The sequence below is a fragment of the Arvicola amphibius genome, chromosome 5 (genome assembly GCF_903992535.2).
Source record: "Arvicola amphibius chromosome 5, mArvAmp1.2, whole genome shotgun sequence".
Lineage (NCBI taxonomy): Eukaryota > Metazoa > Chordata > Mammalia > Rodentia > Cricetidae > Arvicola > Arvicola amphibius.
Genome location: NC_052051.1, coordinates 768,763 through 779,193, shown reverse-complemented (window position 1 = coordinate 779,193; position 10,431 = coordinate 768,763). Strand labels below are relative to the sequence as shown.

Genomic DNA, 10,431 nt, shown 5'->3' with positions numbered 1-10,431 from the left:
ACTGCCCCTTCTCCTCCCATTAAACCTTTAAAACTCCAAAGATTCCCTATCTCCAGAGTGACCCTAACCGCCTTTCTCACTCCGGCTGGTCAGTTGTGTCCACTATGTGGTGCTCTTATACAGGAGGACAGCCACAAAGAGGGGTGGGAAGGAAAATTGACAAGTCCATAAGAATGCGTAACATGGGAAATAACACTTCTTTTTTTTTTTTTTTTTTTTTTTTTTTTTTTGGTTTTTCGAGACAGGGTTGAAATAACACTTCTTGAGACTACCTATTTGAATCTTTTTCTTCCTTTTTTTTTTTTTTTTTTTTTTTTTGGCAGAGAAGCATGGGGATGCTGCTGCTTCATGCCAAGGATCAAACCCTGGTCCACATGCATGCTAATGGTCAACCGGTGAGAACTGTGCCAGGCCTTGAATTTTCTTTCTTTGAAGAGCTATAGCACTACTCCCCCACTTCCTAATAGGATTAAGGACAGCAACATGCATTATTTAGTAGCTTCACACCAACCCAGCCCAGCTCAGTTCCCATAAGGTGTGGGGAAGAGGCACTGCAGGAAGAGGAAAGGAATAAGAATGGTACAGGCCGAGGTCAGCCTCAGGAACTCCATGGTTGCCTCCCTTGTCTGCTCCAGAGCCCTCGATGTCCCAGACAGCTAAGTGCCCCTAGATGAGACCTGTGGGCAGCTCGATGGAAGATACATCGGGTAGCTCAAAAGTCCTTGGCCTCTCCAAGGAGGGCCAAACCTGTTCATCTTTGGTTGACTAAACACACAGGAATGTGCCAAGACCCAGCCAAACCTGCTTCCGTGGCTTGGCCACAATCCCAGTGCCATCTTTCTCCCCAGGCTGTGCCATCCTGTCTGTAGTGTCCTCCTGGTTTGACTCATGGTAGCCTCTTAACATCAGAATGTTACCATCTTATACCATGCAAGCCCTTGGACCCACACTGCTGCTCTGTGTGCTGGCAAAGCAGGGAGCCCCTCTCCCCCCGAAGCCAACTGCCAGTTCCAGATTCTTCCCCTCCAGAGATCAGAGCTGCAGGTTAAGGCAGAGTCAGGGCCAAGCCTCAGTCCAATCCAAACTGCCCCTTCCACCTACAGAGACCAACATCAGCACACTCTGTCGGCCTGGACTCCACAGCTCCTAGGACCATCCAGTTCTGAACCTGCAGCCAGGTTGACTGGGTTCTCACCACCTCCATCTATGGTGCATTCCATGCCCTCAGTCCCTCTCATTCAGCCCTGCTTCCCCCATGAGAAAGCCCATGACTGGCTAAGCCCCAAACTCTTTGCTGTAACTTAATACGCCACACGTGAAGTTCAGCTCCCAGTTCCCTGCTACCCAACCCACAAATATGGTTGGTGATCATGAACAAATTGGCCTCAGTGGGTGCAAAGCTGGCCCCAAATTCCATATCCTCTAGGGACTGCCAGGCCTTCTGCCTTACAGCCTTCAGGATACAGCCGCTGGGGGAGTGAAATGGCCTTGGGTCCCTGAGCAAAGGCTCCTAATCCCCAGTGTACTGCTCCTGGTTAAAGCGTTGAGTGACCCAGGACCCAACTTCTCCAGGTGTCACGCTCAGACACAAAAGTGACCCACAGGGGCTTTGCCCCAGAAAGTAGGTTGTCTGGTTGTCAGACCCCTACCTATATCTCCATCCTTCTGCATCTGGAAAAGGCCTAGGAGTTCTGACCACCAAACCACCAGCCTGCCCTTTCTGAAACTGAGGAGCCTTCTGACTTCAACCCCAGGCCAGGGAGCTGGAAAGGTCTGTTCACTTGGCTCAGGCAATCTTCACCGTTAATATCACGGGGGTCCACACTGTAATGCTGCCTTGGTTCTGGGTATGGTTCAACTCTTCCTCCCATCTTTTAGAGTCTCCAGCACTCCATTCTGGGAACTGCTATGTGAATCCATTTGGAACACGTTTATTGAAGCTGACTCTGTGTGCCTAAGGTTTGCCCATACCTGTGGGGCAGTGGGCATGGGCAGGTGATGCTACTGTCTCCTCTGAGTACCCAGCTCGTACGGCTGAGATTTGCTTGGGAACCCTTGCACCGGATATTCCATCAAATCCGCAGTAAAACTTGAGAGAAATTGGGCTTCTCATCCCTGATCTTAGGAGGGAGCTGAGGAGCCCAGAGTGAGGTGAGGGCAGGCAGGAAATGGCTGGCTTTGCTGGAATTCCTTTGTCCAGCACTTTCCTATAGCTCTTCCTTGATGCTTTATCAACACTTTGGAAAAACCAGGGATTCAAACTATGCCAGGAGGAGGACATCAGCCCTCACTTCTAAGTGAGTACTCATGACCAGGCCCCGTCTGCATGCATCCATCTGGTGTGTACATGTAAGTACCAGCCTTTGTCAGTGAAGGAGCCCCAGTGTTTGGTTCTCGCACGCTGTTGCCATTCCCAGGTGTTTAGCATTTCCCGTGTGTGTTAGTGATGAGCGTTCCCTTGGGAGACACCCTTCAGGAAGCAGTTGCCAGAACTGCTGCCTGTGGGGGCTGGAGACTTGGTCACGTGAGGCTCAGATGGAGCCGCCTGTATATTGTGTTCAGCTTCTCCCTCAGCGTGGCGAAGGTGGGACGCTCCTCGGGGCTGCCCTTCCAGCACTCCACCATAAGCACATAGACCTCTGCTGGGCAGGCAGCTGGGCGTGGCAGGCGGTATCCACGGCTGATCTGCTGTAGTGTCTCATGGTTGGTCATTCCTGGTAAGGGGCCAGCAAGAGGGGCCAGGCAGCAGTTGCCTTGATTCTGCCTGGGTGACACCAAAGAGATTCCCCCAACCCCAGCCTCTGCAAGACCAGTCTGTGCTGGTACTCCAGCCCCTATCCAGGTTATCTTTGGGGATCAGTGACTCCCAGGGCAGGGTGTATCTCTTCTCTCAGGGAGGACCCCAGGCTACCTCCCTCAGACTAAACTTGCTATGATGAATTATAGTTTCCTCTTGGACGGCTCACCTTCATAGGGACACTGGCCATAAGTGAAGACCTCATACAGCAAGATACCGAAGGACCAGACATCTGACTTTTGGGAGAAGACACGGTAATTAGCTGCCTCAGGTGCTGTCCACTTGACAGGGATCTTGGAGCCACTGCTTGGGGAGTAGACATCATCCTGGGGATGAGGGTAATGGTGGGGAATTCAGAGTAATGCCTTCCCCTCTGCAGGGGTTAGGAGCCTAGAGCCCCACTGACCTTGAGCAGCCTGGCCAGGCCAAAATCAGCTACCTTGCAGGTGAGGTCATCACCCACGAGCACGTTCCTGGCAGCCAAGTCCCGGTGCACAACACGTCGTTCCTCCAGGTAGCTCATGCCCTCAGCTACCTGGCAGGCAAACCCCAGTAGATGAGGCAGGTTCAGGGCCTTTCCCTCAGGGCCTGCAGAGAGAGGGGTGGGGTGGCGGAACTCCCGAGGGCACAGGCTGATAGCCAGTTAGACAAGTGCTTATATGCACACAGTCTTCCTCTGCCTTGGCTCCCCCATCTCGGAGGAAGTGAGAGCAGCACCACCTGCTAAGGCCTAGCAGGCAAGGAATAAAATGAGAAAGGGAGTCCTGCCCTCACCACAGGCCCCAGTGCAAGCTGCTTCTTGGCACCTCCCTGGGTCCCCAAGAGAGATAGTACTTAACCCAGACTGGATCCAAGGTAGCCAAATGTAGGCCTGGCCCAGACCCTTGGCCTCAATGTCTGCTGATCAGAGGCTCAGTAGGACCAGATGTCTGCATCCTGGGCCACATGTGTCCCTTCCAAAGGCCTAAAGATTCTTTTTGGTGGACTCAGGGCTTGAATGTTATCACGAGGGTTGGCAGATGTGGCCGCTACAGGGTGATTTCAGGGAGGGTATTCACTCACTGCCCAGGTAGACCTGCAGGTTGCCCTTGCCCATGAGTTCAGTAACAATGTACACGGGTTCACCCAGGGAGCATATGGCGTGTAGCCGGATCAGTCGCTCATGCCTCAAGCTCTTCAGCGCCTCAATCTCCTTGGTGAGGTCTGCCAGTTTCATGTCAGCTGTGGAAAAGATGCCGCTCCAGAACTGTGCATGGCCACCACTGCCCCGGGCTCCAGGGTCAGAGGGCAGTGATGCCCAAGCCTGGTAGCAAGGCCTCACCTGATTTGATAACCTTCACCGCCACAGGCATAGAGCCCAGCCACAGGCCTTCCCACACCTCCCCGAAGAAGCCTTCACCGAGTTTTCTCCGAAGGACAAATTCTGATCGTGGCCGTTCCCACTCGTCCTGAGCCAGGGGCATCTGTGGGAAGGGACACTCAGTGTGCTGCCTAAGACTCTCCCAGCGGAGTGGACAGGAAGGCTGAGCTCCTGTTTGAACCTAGCCTCCCTGTGAGTCTCAGGAAGAACCCCAGCATCAGGTCTCAGCCTTTCTCTCCCTAGCATTCCCTCACTCTGGGCCCAGTCAGGGGAAAAGAGGAGCCCAGAACTGACCTCCAGGAGGCCAAGCCCAGAGCTATGAAGCTAATTGCTTTGGGGACTTCTGCGGCCGCTTTACCAGAGCCGGACATCCGTCTACAAACACTCATTATAACCCCTGGCTAGGCTGTGATTACAGAACCAGAGGAACCAGATTGCTGCCCTGCACCCAGTAATATCAGATACTAGGGGAAACAATATCTCCTCTCTCAGCTTCTGCCCTCAGGACTTGAAGCAGATCTGGGTGCCTTCCCACACTAGCCTTGACTCCTCAAATGCCCGACAGAACTGGGTGTATCCTATACCCCTTGAAGGTCCCCAGTCTTCCAACAGCCTCAGAGGAGATAAAACTGGTGAATGGGGACAACTCCATGAGAATAAAAAAGCCATTGGACACTGGGTATTCCCTGGCCAAGTCTAGGCCAAAGGCTTGCCAGGAGACTCTAAGATAGGGCCCTCGGTGGTCCCCAGATATGGAGACTATCTCAGGTCCACCTGGGGTACGCAGGGCTGCAACAGAGGGTTCTGGATCAGCTTCCAGTTGGTCTTGTAGTAATCAAGCAATGCGTCCAGGCTGGGGAAGAGCCGGCCCTCCTGAAGGTAGAGGCTGCCACTGGGTGCCATGCAGATGCGGTAGTGGCAGACTTTGGTTGGGGCCCGGACTGGAGACAGAAATGAGTAACAGTGTCTTGGCTGCACCTGCCTCAGATACCCATATCTCAGCATCCCAAGTGGCTTCGCTCAGATTGAGCATGAGGGTCACTAAGGTTAACAATACTCGGTGCAAGAGGGAACATGGGAAGCTACAGGCCACAAGACAGCCAGGGAGGCCTGGGGACATGTTGAGTGAAATATTAAGTCTGCTAGGTGGTGAACGGAGAAAGTGGGGAGAGGGAGAAAGTAGAAGAAAGGAACGGAGGGAGGTTGATGACTAGCTTGTCTATATAAGGGCTTCCAATATAGGGATTAACCACTCCAAAGTCAAGAGGGTCTAGCCAAGTAGAGCTGAGCAAGATGCCCCAGCCAGGATATGAGGTCTTGAGGGGTTGTCTAAGTACCTGACAGGGAATATCCCCCGATGCTGCTTTCGCTGGGCCGGATGAGAAAGGCCCCCGGTGCATTGGCAGGAGACAAGAGCAGCTGCTGGGCCTGAGTTCTGCTGATCCCACTGAAGTACCAGCTGTAAATCCAGGACACAACAGTCATCTCTCAGGCCCAGCCATATGACCCTGGCAAAGGTGTAAGGCCTCAATGCCCTGCTACCTCTCAGGGAGAAAATGTGCTCGGTGCCTGAAGCTGTGGTTCCAGGCCACCACCATCAGGTGACCGGAATCTTCTTCGCACGGGTATGACTGTCTACTAACCTGGGCTACTGGTTCTGTTTCTCTGATATAACTCTCGTTCCCTGCTCAAAATGTGACTACCAAGCCTCACCAATACTAACATCCCTGGACAAAGACCGAAACCCCCAACTTGAGACTTTGTTGAGTCCCTGTTGGGGTCCACAGGGAACTGAGGGCCCCAGTGGAAGTACCCACAGAGCTGCTAGTATGGCCAGGGAAGGAACCAGGGGTGTTACCTGTCTGGGCTTCGCTCATCTGAGAGACTGGCTTACATGGGACCTGGGTACCCCAGAAGAGGAAGGCTAAGGCAGGGTGGGCAGGAAGCAGACAGTAGAAGGTTAAGGGGGAGGGCATATTCTAAGTACCTCCTGCCCTCTGAAGGGCCATACCTAGGTGGATCAGCCTCTTGGCTGGCTTAGAACTCGCTAAGTAGACAAGGTTGGCCTTAAAGATTCACTTACCTCAGCTTCCGGATGCTAGAATTAGAAACATATACCACTCTTCCTGGCCACTCCCTTTAGTCTTAGGAGCCAGAAACAACCTTAGAAAGATAAAGCCACTCCCAGAGCTACTCCACTGTAGGCACCTCTGCTCCCCAAGGCCCAAACAGGGTTAACTTCCTATCCAAGCTTTTCCACTCTGAGAGCTTCCAGAAACCCAGTGTGCTGGGGACCACAGTAATGCAAGAAGAGGCCTGTGAGCTAAGTCCTTCAGTCCCCTCAGATGGAGGCAAGGGGACACTCAGTGTGACTCGGGTCAGCTCACAAAAGGGCAGACAAGCCAGGCCCACTCCTAGGGATACACGGGGAAGAACTGGGATGGCCAGGGTGTGGGCCTGGGCTGGAGCAGGGGGGGGATGAGCACAGCTGGAACCGAAAGATATTAGCATATAAGAGGACAGAGGAAAAAAAAATGTTAGACCTCCATGTTGCCGGGCGGTGGTGGCGCACGCCTTTAATCCCAGCACTCGGGAGGAAGAGGCAGGCGGATCTCTGTGAGTTCGAGACCAGACTGGTCTACAAGAGCTAGCTCCAGGACAGGCTCTAAAGCTGTAGAGAAACCCTGTCTCGAAAAATCCAAAAAAAAAAAAAAAAGAGGACAGAGGCCAAGGTGTGAGAAGCAGGGTTAGTATTGGCAGGATGAATGGAGAGGAGGGATGGCAAGAATAAGTCCACAAACTAATTTCAGAATCTGGAAGTCTAGACCCTGACACTTCCTGTCTCTCTGCGAAGAACCAGAGCCATTACTTATAGGATCTGTGGGCAGGGAATTGAGATTTTCTGGCAGATGCAGAGCCCCTGGGGTAAGGTCCCTTCTCAGGACAACTGGGGGACCAGAAGTGGGAGTTTCTCCAACACAGCCCTAGTCCTTCCTTGAAGCCATGACAGGATCCAAGCCACTATGGGATACAGCTGGGCTTCTGGGACAGCCCGATCTGTGGAGGATATGCCTCCAGGGTCTCTCCCTGGATTATAGGGCCAGGTGTCTGGGACTAATGACACTGTAAATGTGGTCAGCTCTTTGATCTTCAGGTCTAGGCCGTCATTAACTCTCCCACTAGCAGCGCTGCCTCCCTGAGCCCAACCCTGCCTGCCCTGCCCACAGCCCACAGGATCAGTTCACAAGTTCTGTCTCCCATACCTGGGTACCTGAGACCTTCACCCAAACAGCTACTTGGCCCAGTCTACCCACTGCTGAGGGCCAGCAAGCAGGCACAGGGCAAGTGTTGGGATCCCTTTCTATGACTCCATTTTACCTACCACACAAAACTCCCTGGGAGGCTGTTACGGCTGAGGGGTCCTCATGAAGTTAGAGATTGATTTGAACAATGCTAATGCCAGAAGTTGGTATGCAGAGGACTCAGGCCAGGACCAGCTGAGTGCAAAACCAGAGACAGTTTCCTAGACAAACTCTTGAACTTTTAATGGATTCCTGCCCATGACCCCGCTGCATCCTTGCTGGTATGCAAGATTGGGGCATCAAAACCAGCCTTTCGCTGCCAGTGACTGCCCAGCTTTGGAGGCAAAGAGAAAGCTCTCCTCCACACCCACTCACCAAAACAAATCAGAGCTGTATCTGCCTCACACTTAGACTCCATTTGAGGTGGTTGGATGAATATGGATAGATAAGAGGAGCAGGTGAACAATTGGATCTGCCCTGGTTTACAGGGCCTGGAAGTACTGGGGCCCCTTTAGAGCCACCTGGAGGCTCAGGTGTGGCCCCCGGCTTTCCAAGCAGTGCAATGCTATATCACCTGGTCTATCGAGCAATTGGTTCCCTGGACTTGCTCAGTCCCGGGTTCACCCTCAGCAGCTAGCTCTTCCTGCCATGCCACATCTGCCTGCTCAGTCCAGTGCCAGCAGGCACTCTATAAGCCCTCACCGACTGTAAGCAGGTATTTCTTACTCTCAAAACCCTGACGTACTCCGCTGGGCACGGCAGCCTTTTAACCCTATCTCCCAAGCCCAGATACTTACGGTTGGTCCGAGGGTGTCTCAGGGGTGGCCTTGGCAAGGTAGGTGACTGGAACCAGTCCGGTACTGGGCGGCCCAGAGAGCCTTTGGGCAAAGATGTAGTCTCCCTCCTCCTTGAGGGCGAAGAGTCTGTCCCCGCGGCTGACGCTCAGTTCCTCTGCACACCGAGCAGTGAAGTCGTAGAGCGCGCGGAAGAGTCGGGCGCGTGGGGCGGGAAAGCTGCAAGGCTCAACGGCAGCGGGCTGCTCTAGCACGGGATTGTCGTCGAGTCCCTGGATCCGGGGGATGTCTTCATCCGGGTCACCCGCTGGCCAGATCTTATCCCAGAAAAAGGACAAGAAAGTGAGCCGCTTCCGGAAGAAAGGCTCCATGCCGAGGGGGCCCGGTTGTGGACGGAGGCGCATGGAGCCGACTTGGGTCAGTACACTTCAGTGCTGCCGCTGAGGCGGTTGAACAGGACAGCCATGCACCAAGGAGCCCAGGGTGCGAGGAAGAAACTGGAAAGGCTGGTGGGACAGCCAGGCTACCCCGGTGCTTACTGCCTACGTCCTTAATCGGCACGGGTTGGGAAGTGACAGGTGACACAGACCCTAACCCTAACCCTGGAGGTCCTTACAGAGGGTTCCTCAATCAGGCACACAACACGTGTCAGTTTCCTGGATGGTGTATCAATGCGTGGTCCACCCAGGCTGCTCCTCTTATCCTTCCACAGCTGTGTGCTCTGGAGAGCAGGATCTCGGCTAGGGTTAAAAGCAGCTGGGCTTGAGATCTGCGCTGCAGTAGGCTCCTGTGGCGAGACGGAGTTGGGCGGAGCCTATGGGAAGGGGCGGGGAGAGGAGGGCCCACAGGAACAAGCTGCCCTTACCTCCTCACTTCCAGGCACAGGTTACAGGGGCTCACTCTGCCTTTCTAGCCTGGCTTGTGCAACCAGCAGTCGCCCTAGGACAGTAGGGTCTACAGAGGGAGTAGCTCATCACCAGGGGCCAGATTTCTATGAAACACTATTTGGCTTTTTAAATGTTAGCTAATTCTTTAACTCTCTCTCTCTCTCTCTCTCTCTCTCTCTCTCTCTCTCTCTCTCTCTCTCTCTCTCACACACACACACACACCCCTCCTACCCCACCCACCACTTCACCCACATCCCCACCCTCCACCCCTGCCTGCCACACCACCCCGAAACAGGACAGATGCCAGTAGGTATGGGCAGCCAGTCCAACTTAGCAGTGGCCTCTGGAGTAAATGCTCAACACACAGTAAACTCTTGGCATCCTGGTTCCTATGTTGAAAAATGCTGGTAGTAATCTCAGGGGAATCTGTGAGGTGCATAGGAGGTGTGGCTGGAATATGATGTCTGAGTCACTTCATAGCCAGGAGATGCTTACTACTAATGCAGAGAAGGGGAGACAGATATCTAGGACTCCAGGTTGGGGATATAGTCAGAATGCAAGCAAAGGGCGGGCATAAGCCTCAGATAGGCTATCACTGAGTCCTGAATTTTCTTTCTGTAATGAAGCAAGCTGCCTGCCACCCAATTTTTCCTGAGTCAGGAAATGGGGACCAAACTCCAGCAAGCTCAGTTCTTGAATATGTTTGTTTTAGTCTGAGGAGTGGGGGTTCTCACCTACAGACTACCTGCCCCCTTGCTGGCTTCTCTCTCCCAAACACCGCACCTTAGCACCTGAGTGGTTACTACTAAGCCTCCGTATGTAATTGCTGCTTATACTTCAAACATATCGAACAGGTTCCTTCCCCATCTACCCTAGACAAGCAGAGACTTTTCTCTGAAGAACCCCGGAGCAATTTGTAAGTTCCAGTATACCAGAGATACCTATGAACTTACTGGCTTTGCTCTTCCAGCATCCCAGGTAGCTGAATCCTAGTGGGCTTGAGCAGCCAGGAAGGGACAGGAACCCTAAGGCACAAGCTCCATGTCATAGAGATACAGCCTGGTGGGTGTCCAGAAAAGGTAATTACGAATATAAAATTTGGGGAGTATCAGAAGAGGCCTCAATGCTCACACCCACCTGCCTCGCTGGATATAAATGGAGATTTTTCACACCCAAGTCCTCAGTGTTAACGATGTACCTCCCTGGTAAGAAATTAAACTTCCTATCTTCGGGATGATAAGCCTCAGGGAGAACCCCCTCTGCATTGATCACAGTGAGGTCAGGCCCAGGG

At 53.2% G+C, this 10,431-nt stretch overlaps 1 protein-coding gene across 3 annotated transcripts; it reads right to left on the bottom strand.

Annotated features, from left to right (window-relative positions):
- Nucleotides 1–568: 568 nt before the first annotated feature.
- Srms (src-related kinase lacking C-terminal regulatory tyrosine and N-terminal myristylation sites) lies at nucleotides 569–9,024 on the bottom strand. Of its 3 annotated transcripts, none has more exons than XM_038330630.1 (8): nucleotides 8,257–9,024; nucleotides 5,495–5,616; nucleotides 4,932–5,098; nucleotides 4,119–4,260; nucleotides 3,860–4,018; nucleotides 3,204–3,385; nucleotides 2,967–3,123; nucleotides 569–2,714 (listed from the first exon to the last, which is right to left on the bottom strand). In XM_038330630.1, exons 1-8 carry the CDS (start codon nucleotides 8,655–8,657, stop codon nucleotides 2,521–2,523), a joined length of 1,524 nt encoding a protein of 507 aa, XP_038186558.1. In that variant the 5' UTR covers nucleotides 8,658–9,024; the 3' UTR covers nucleotides 569–2,520. The 3 variants fall into 3 exon arrangements, with proteins under 3 accessions (XP_038186558.1, XP_038186560.1, XP_038186559.1); XM_038330632.1 differs by having other exon boundaries at nucleotides 2,967–3,033; XM_038330631.1 differs by having other exon boundaries at nucleotides 3,237–3,385.
- Between the last annotated feature and the right edge of the window lie 1,407 nt (nucleotides 9,025–10,431).

Bases quoted from the DNA above. Each gene is read 5' to 3' on its own strand.
- Srms (XM_038330630.1), bottom strand. From the start codon at position 8,657: ATGCGCCTCCGTCCACAACCGGGCCCCCTCGGCATGGAGCCTTTCTTC. The intron at 3,386-3,859 runs GTGAGTGAATAC...CTCTCTCTGCAG, and splicing joins CCTGCAGGTCTACCTGGGCA to GCCCTGAGGGAAAGGCCCTG. The intron at 3,124-3,203 runs GTCAGTGGGGCT...CCTCATCCCCAG, and splicing joins GCCTGGCCAGGCTGCTCAAG to GATGATGTCTACTCCCCAAG.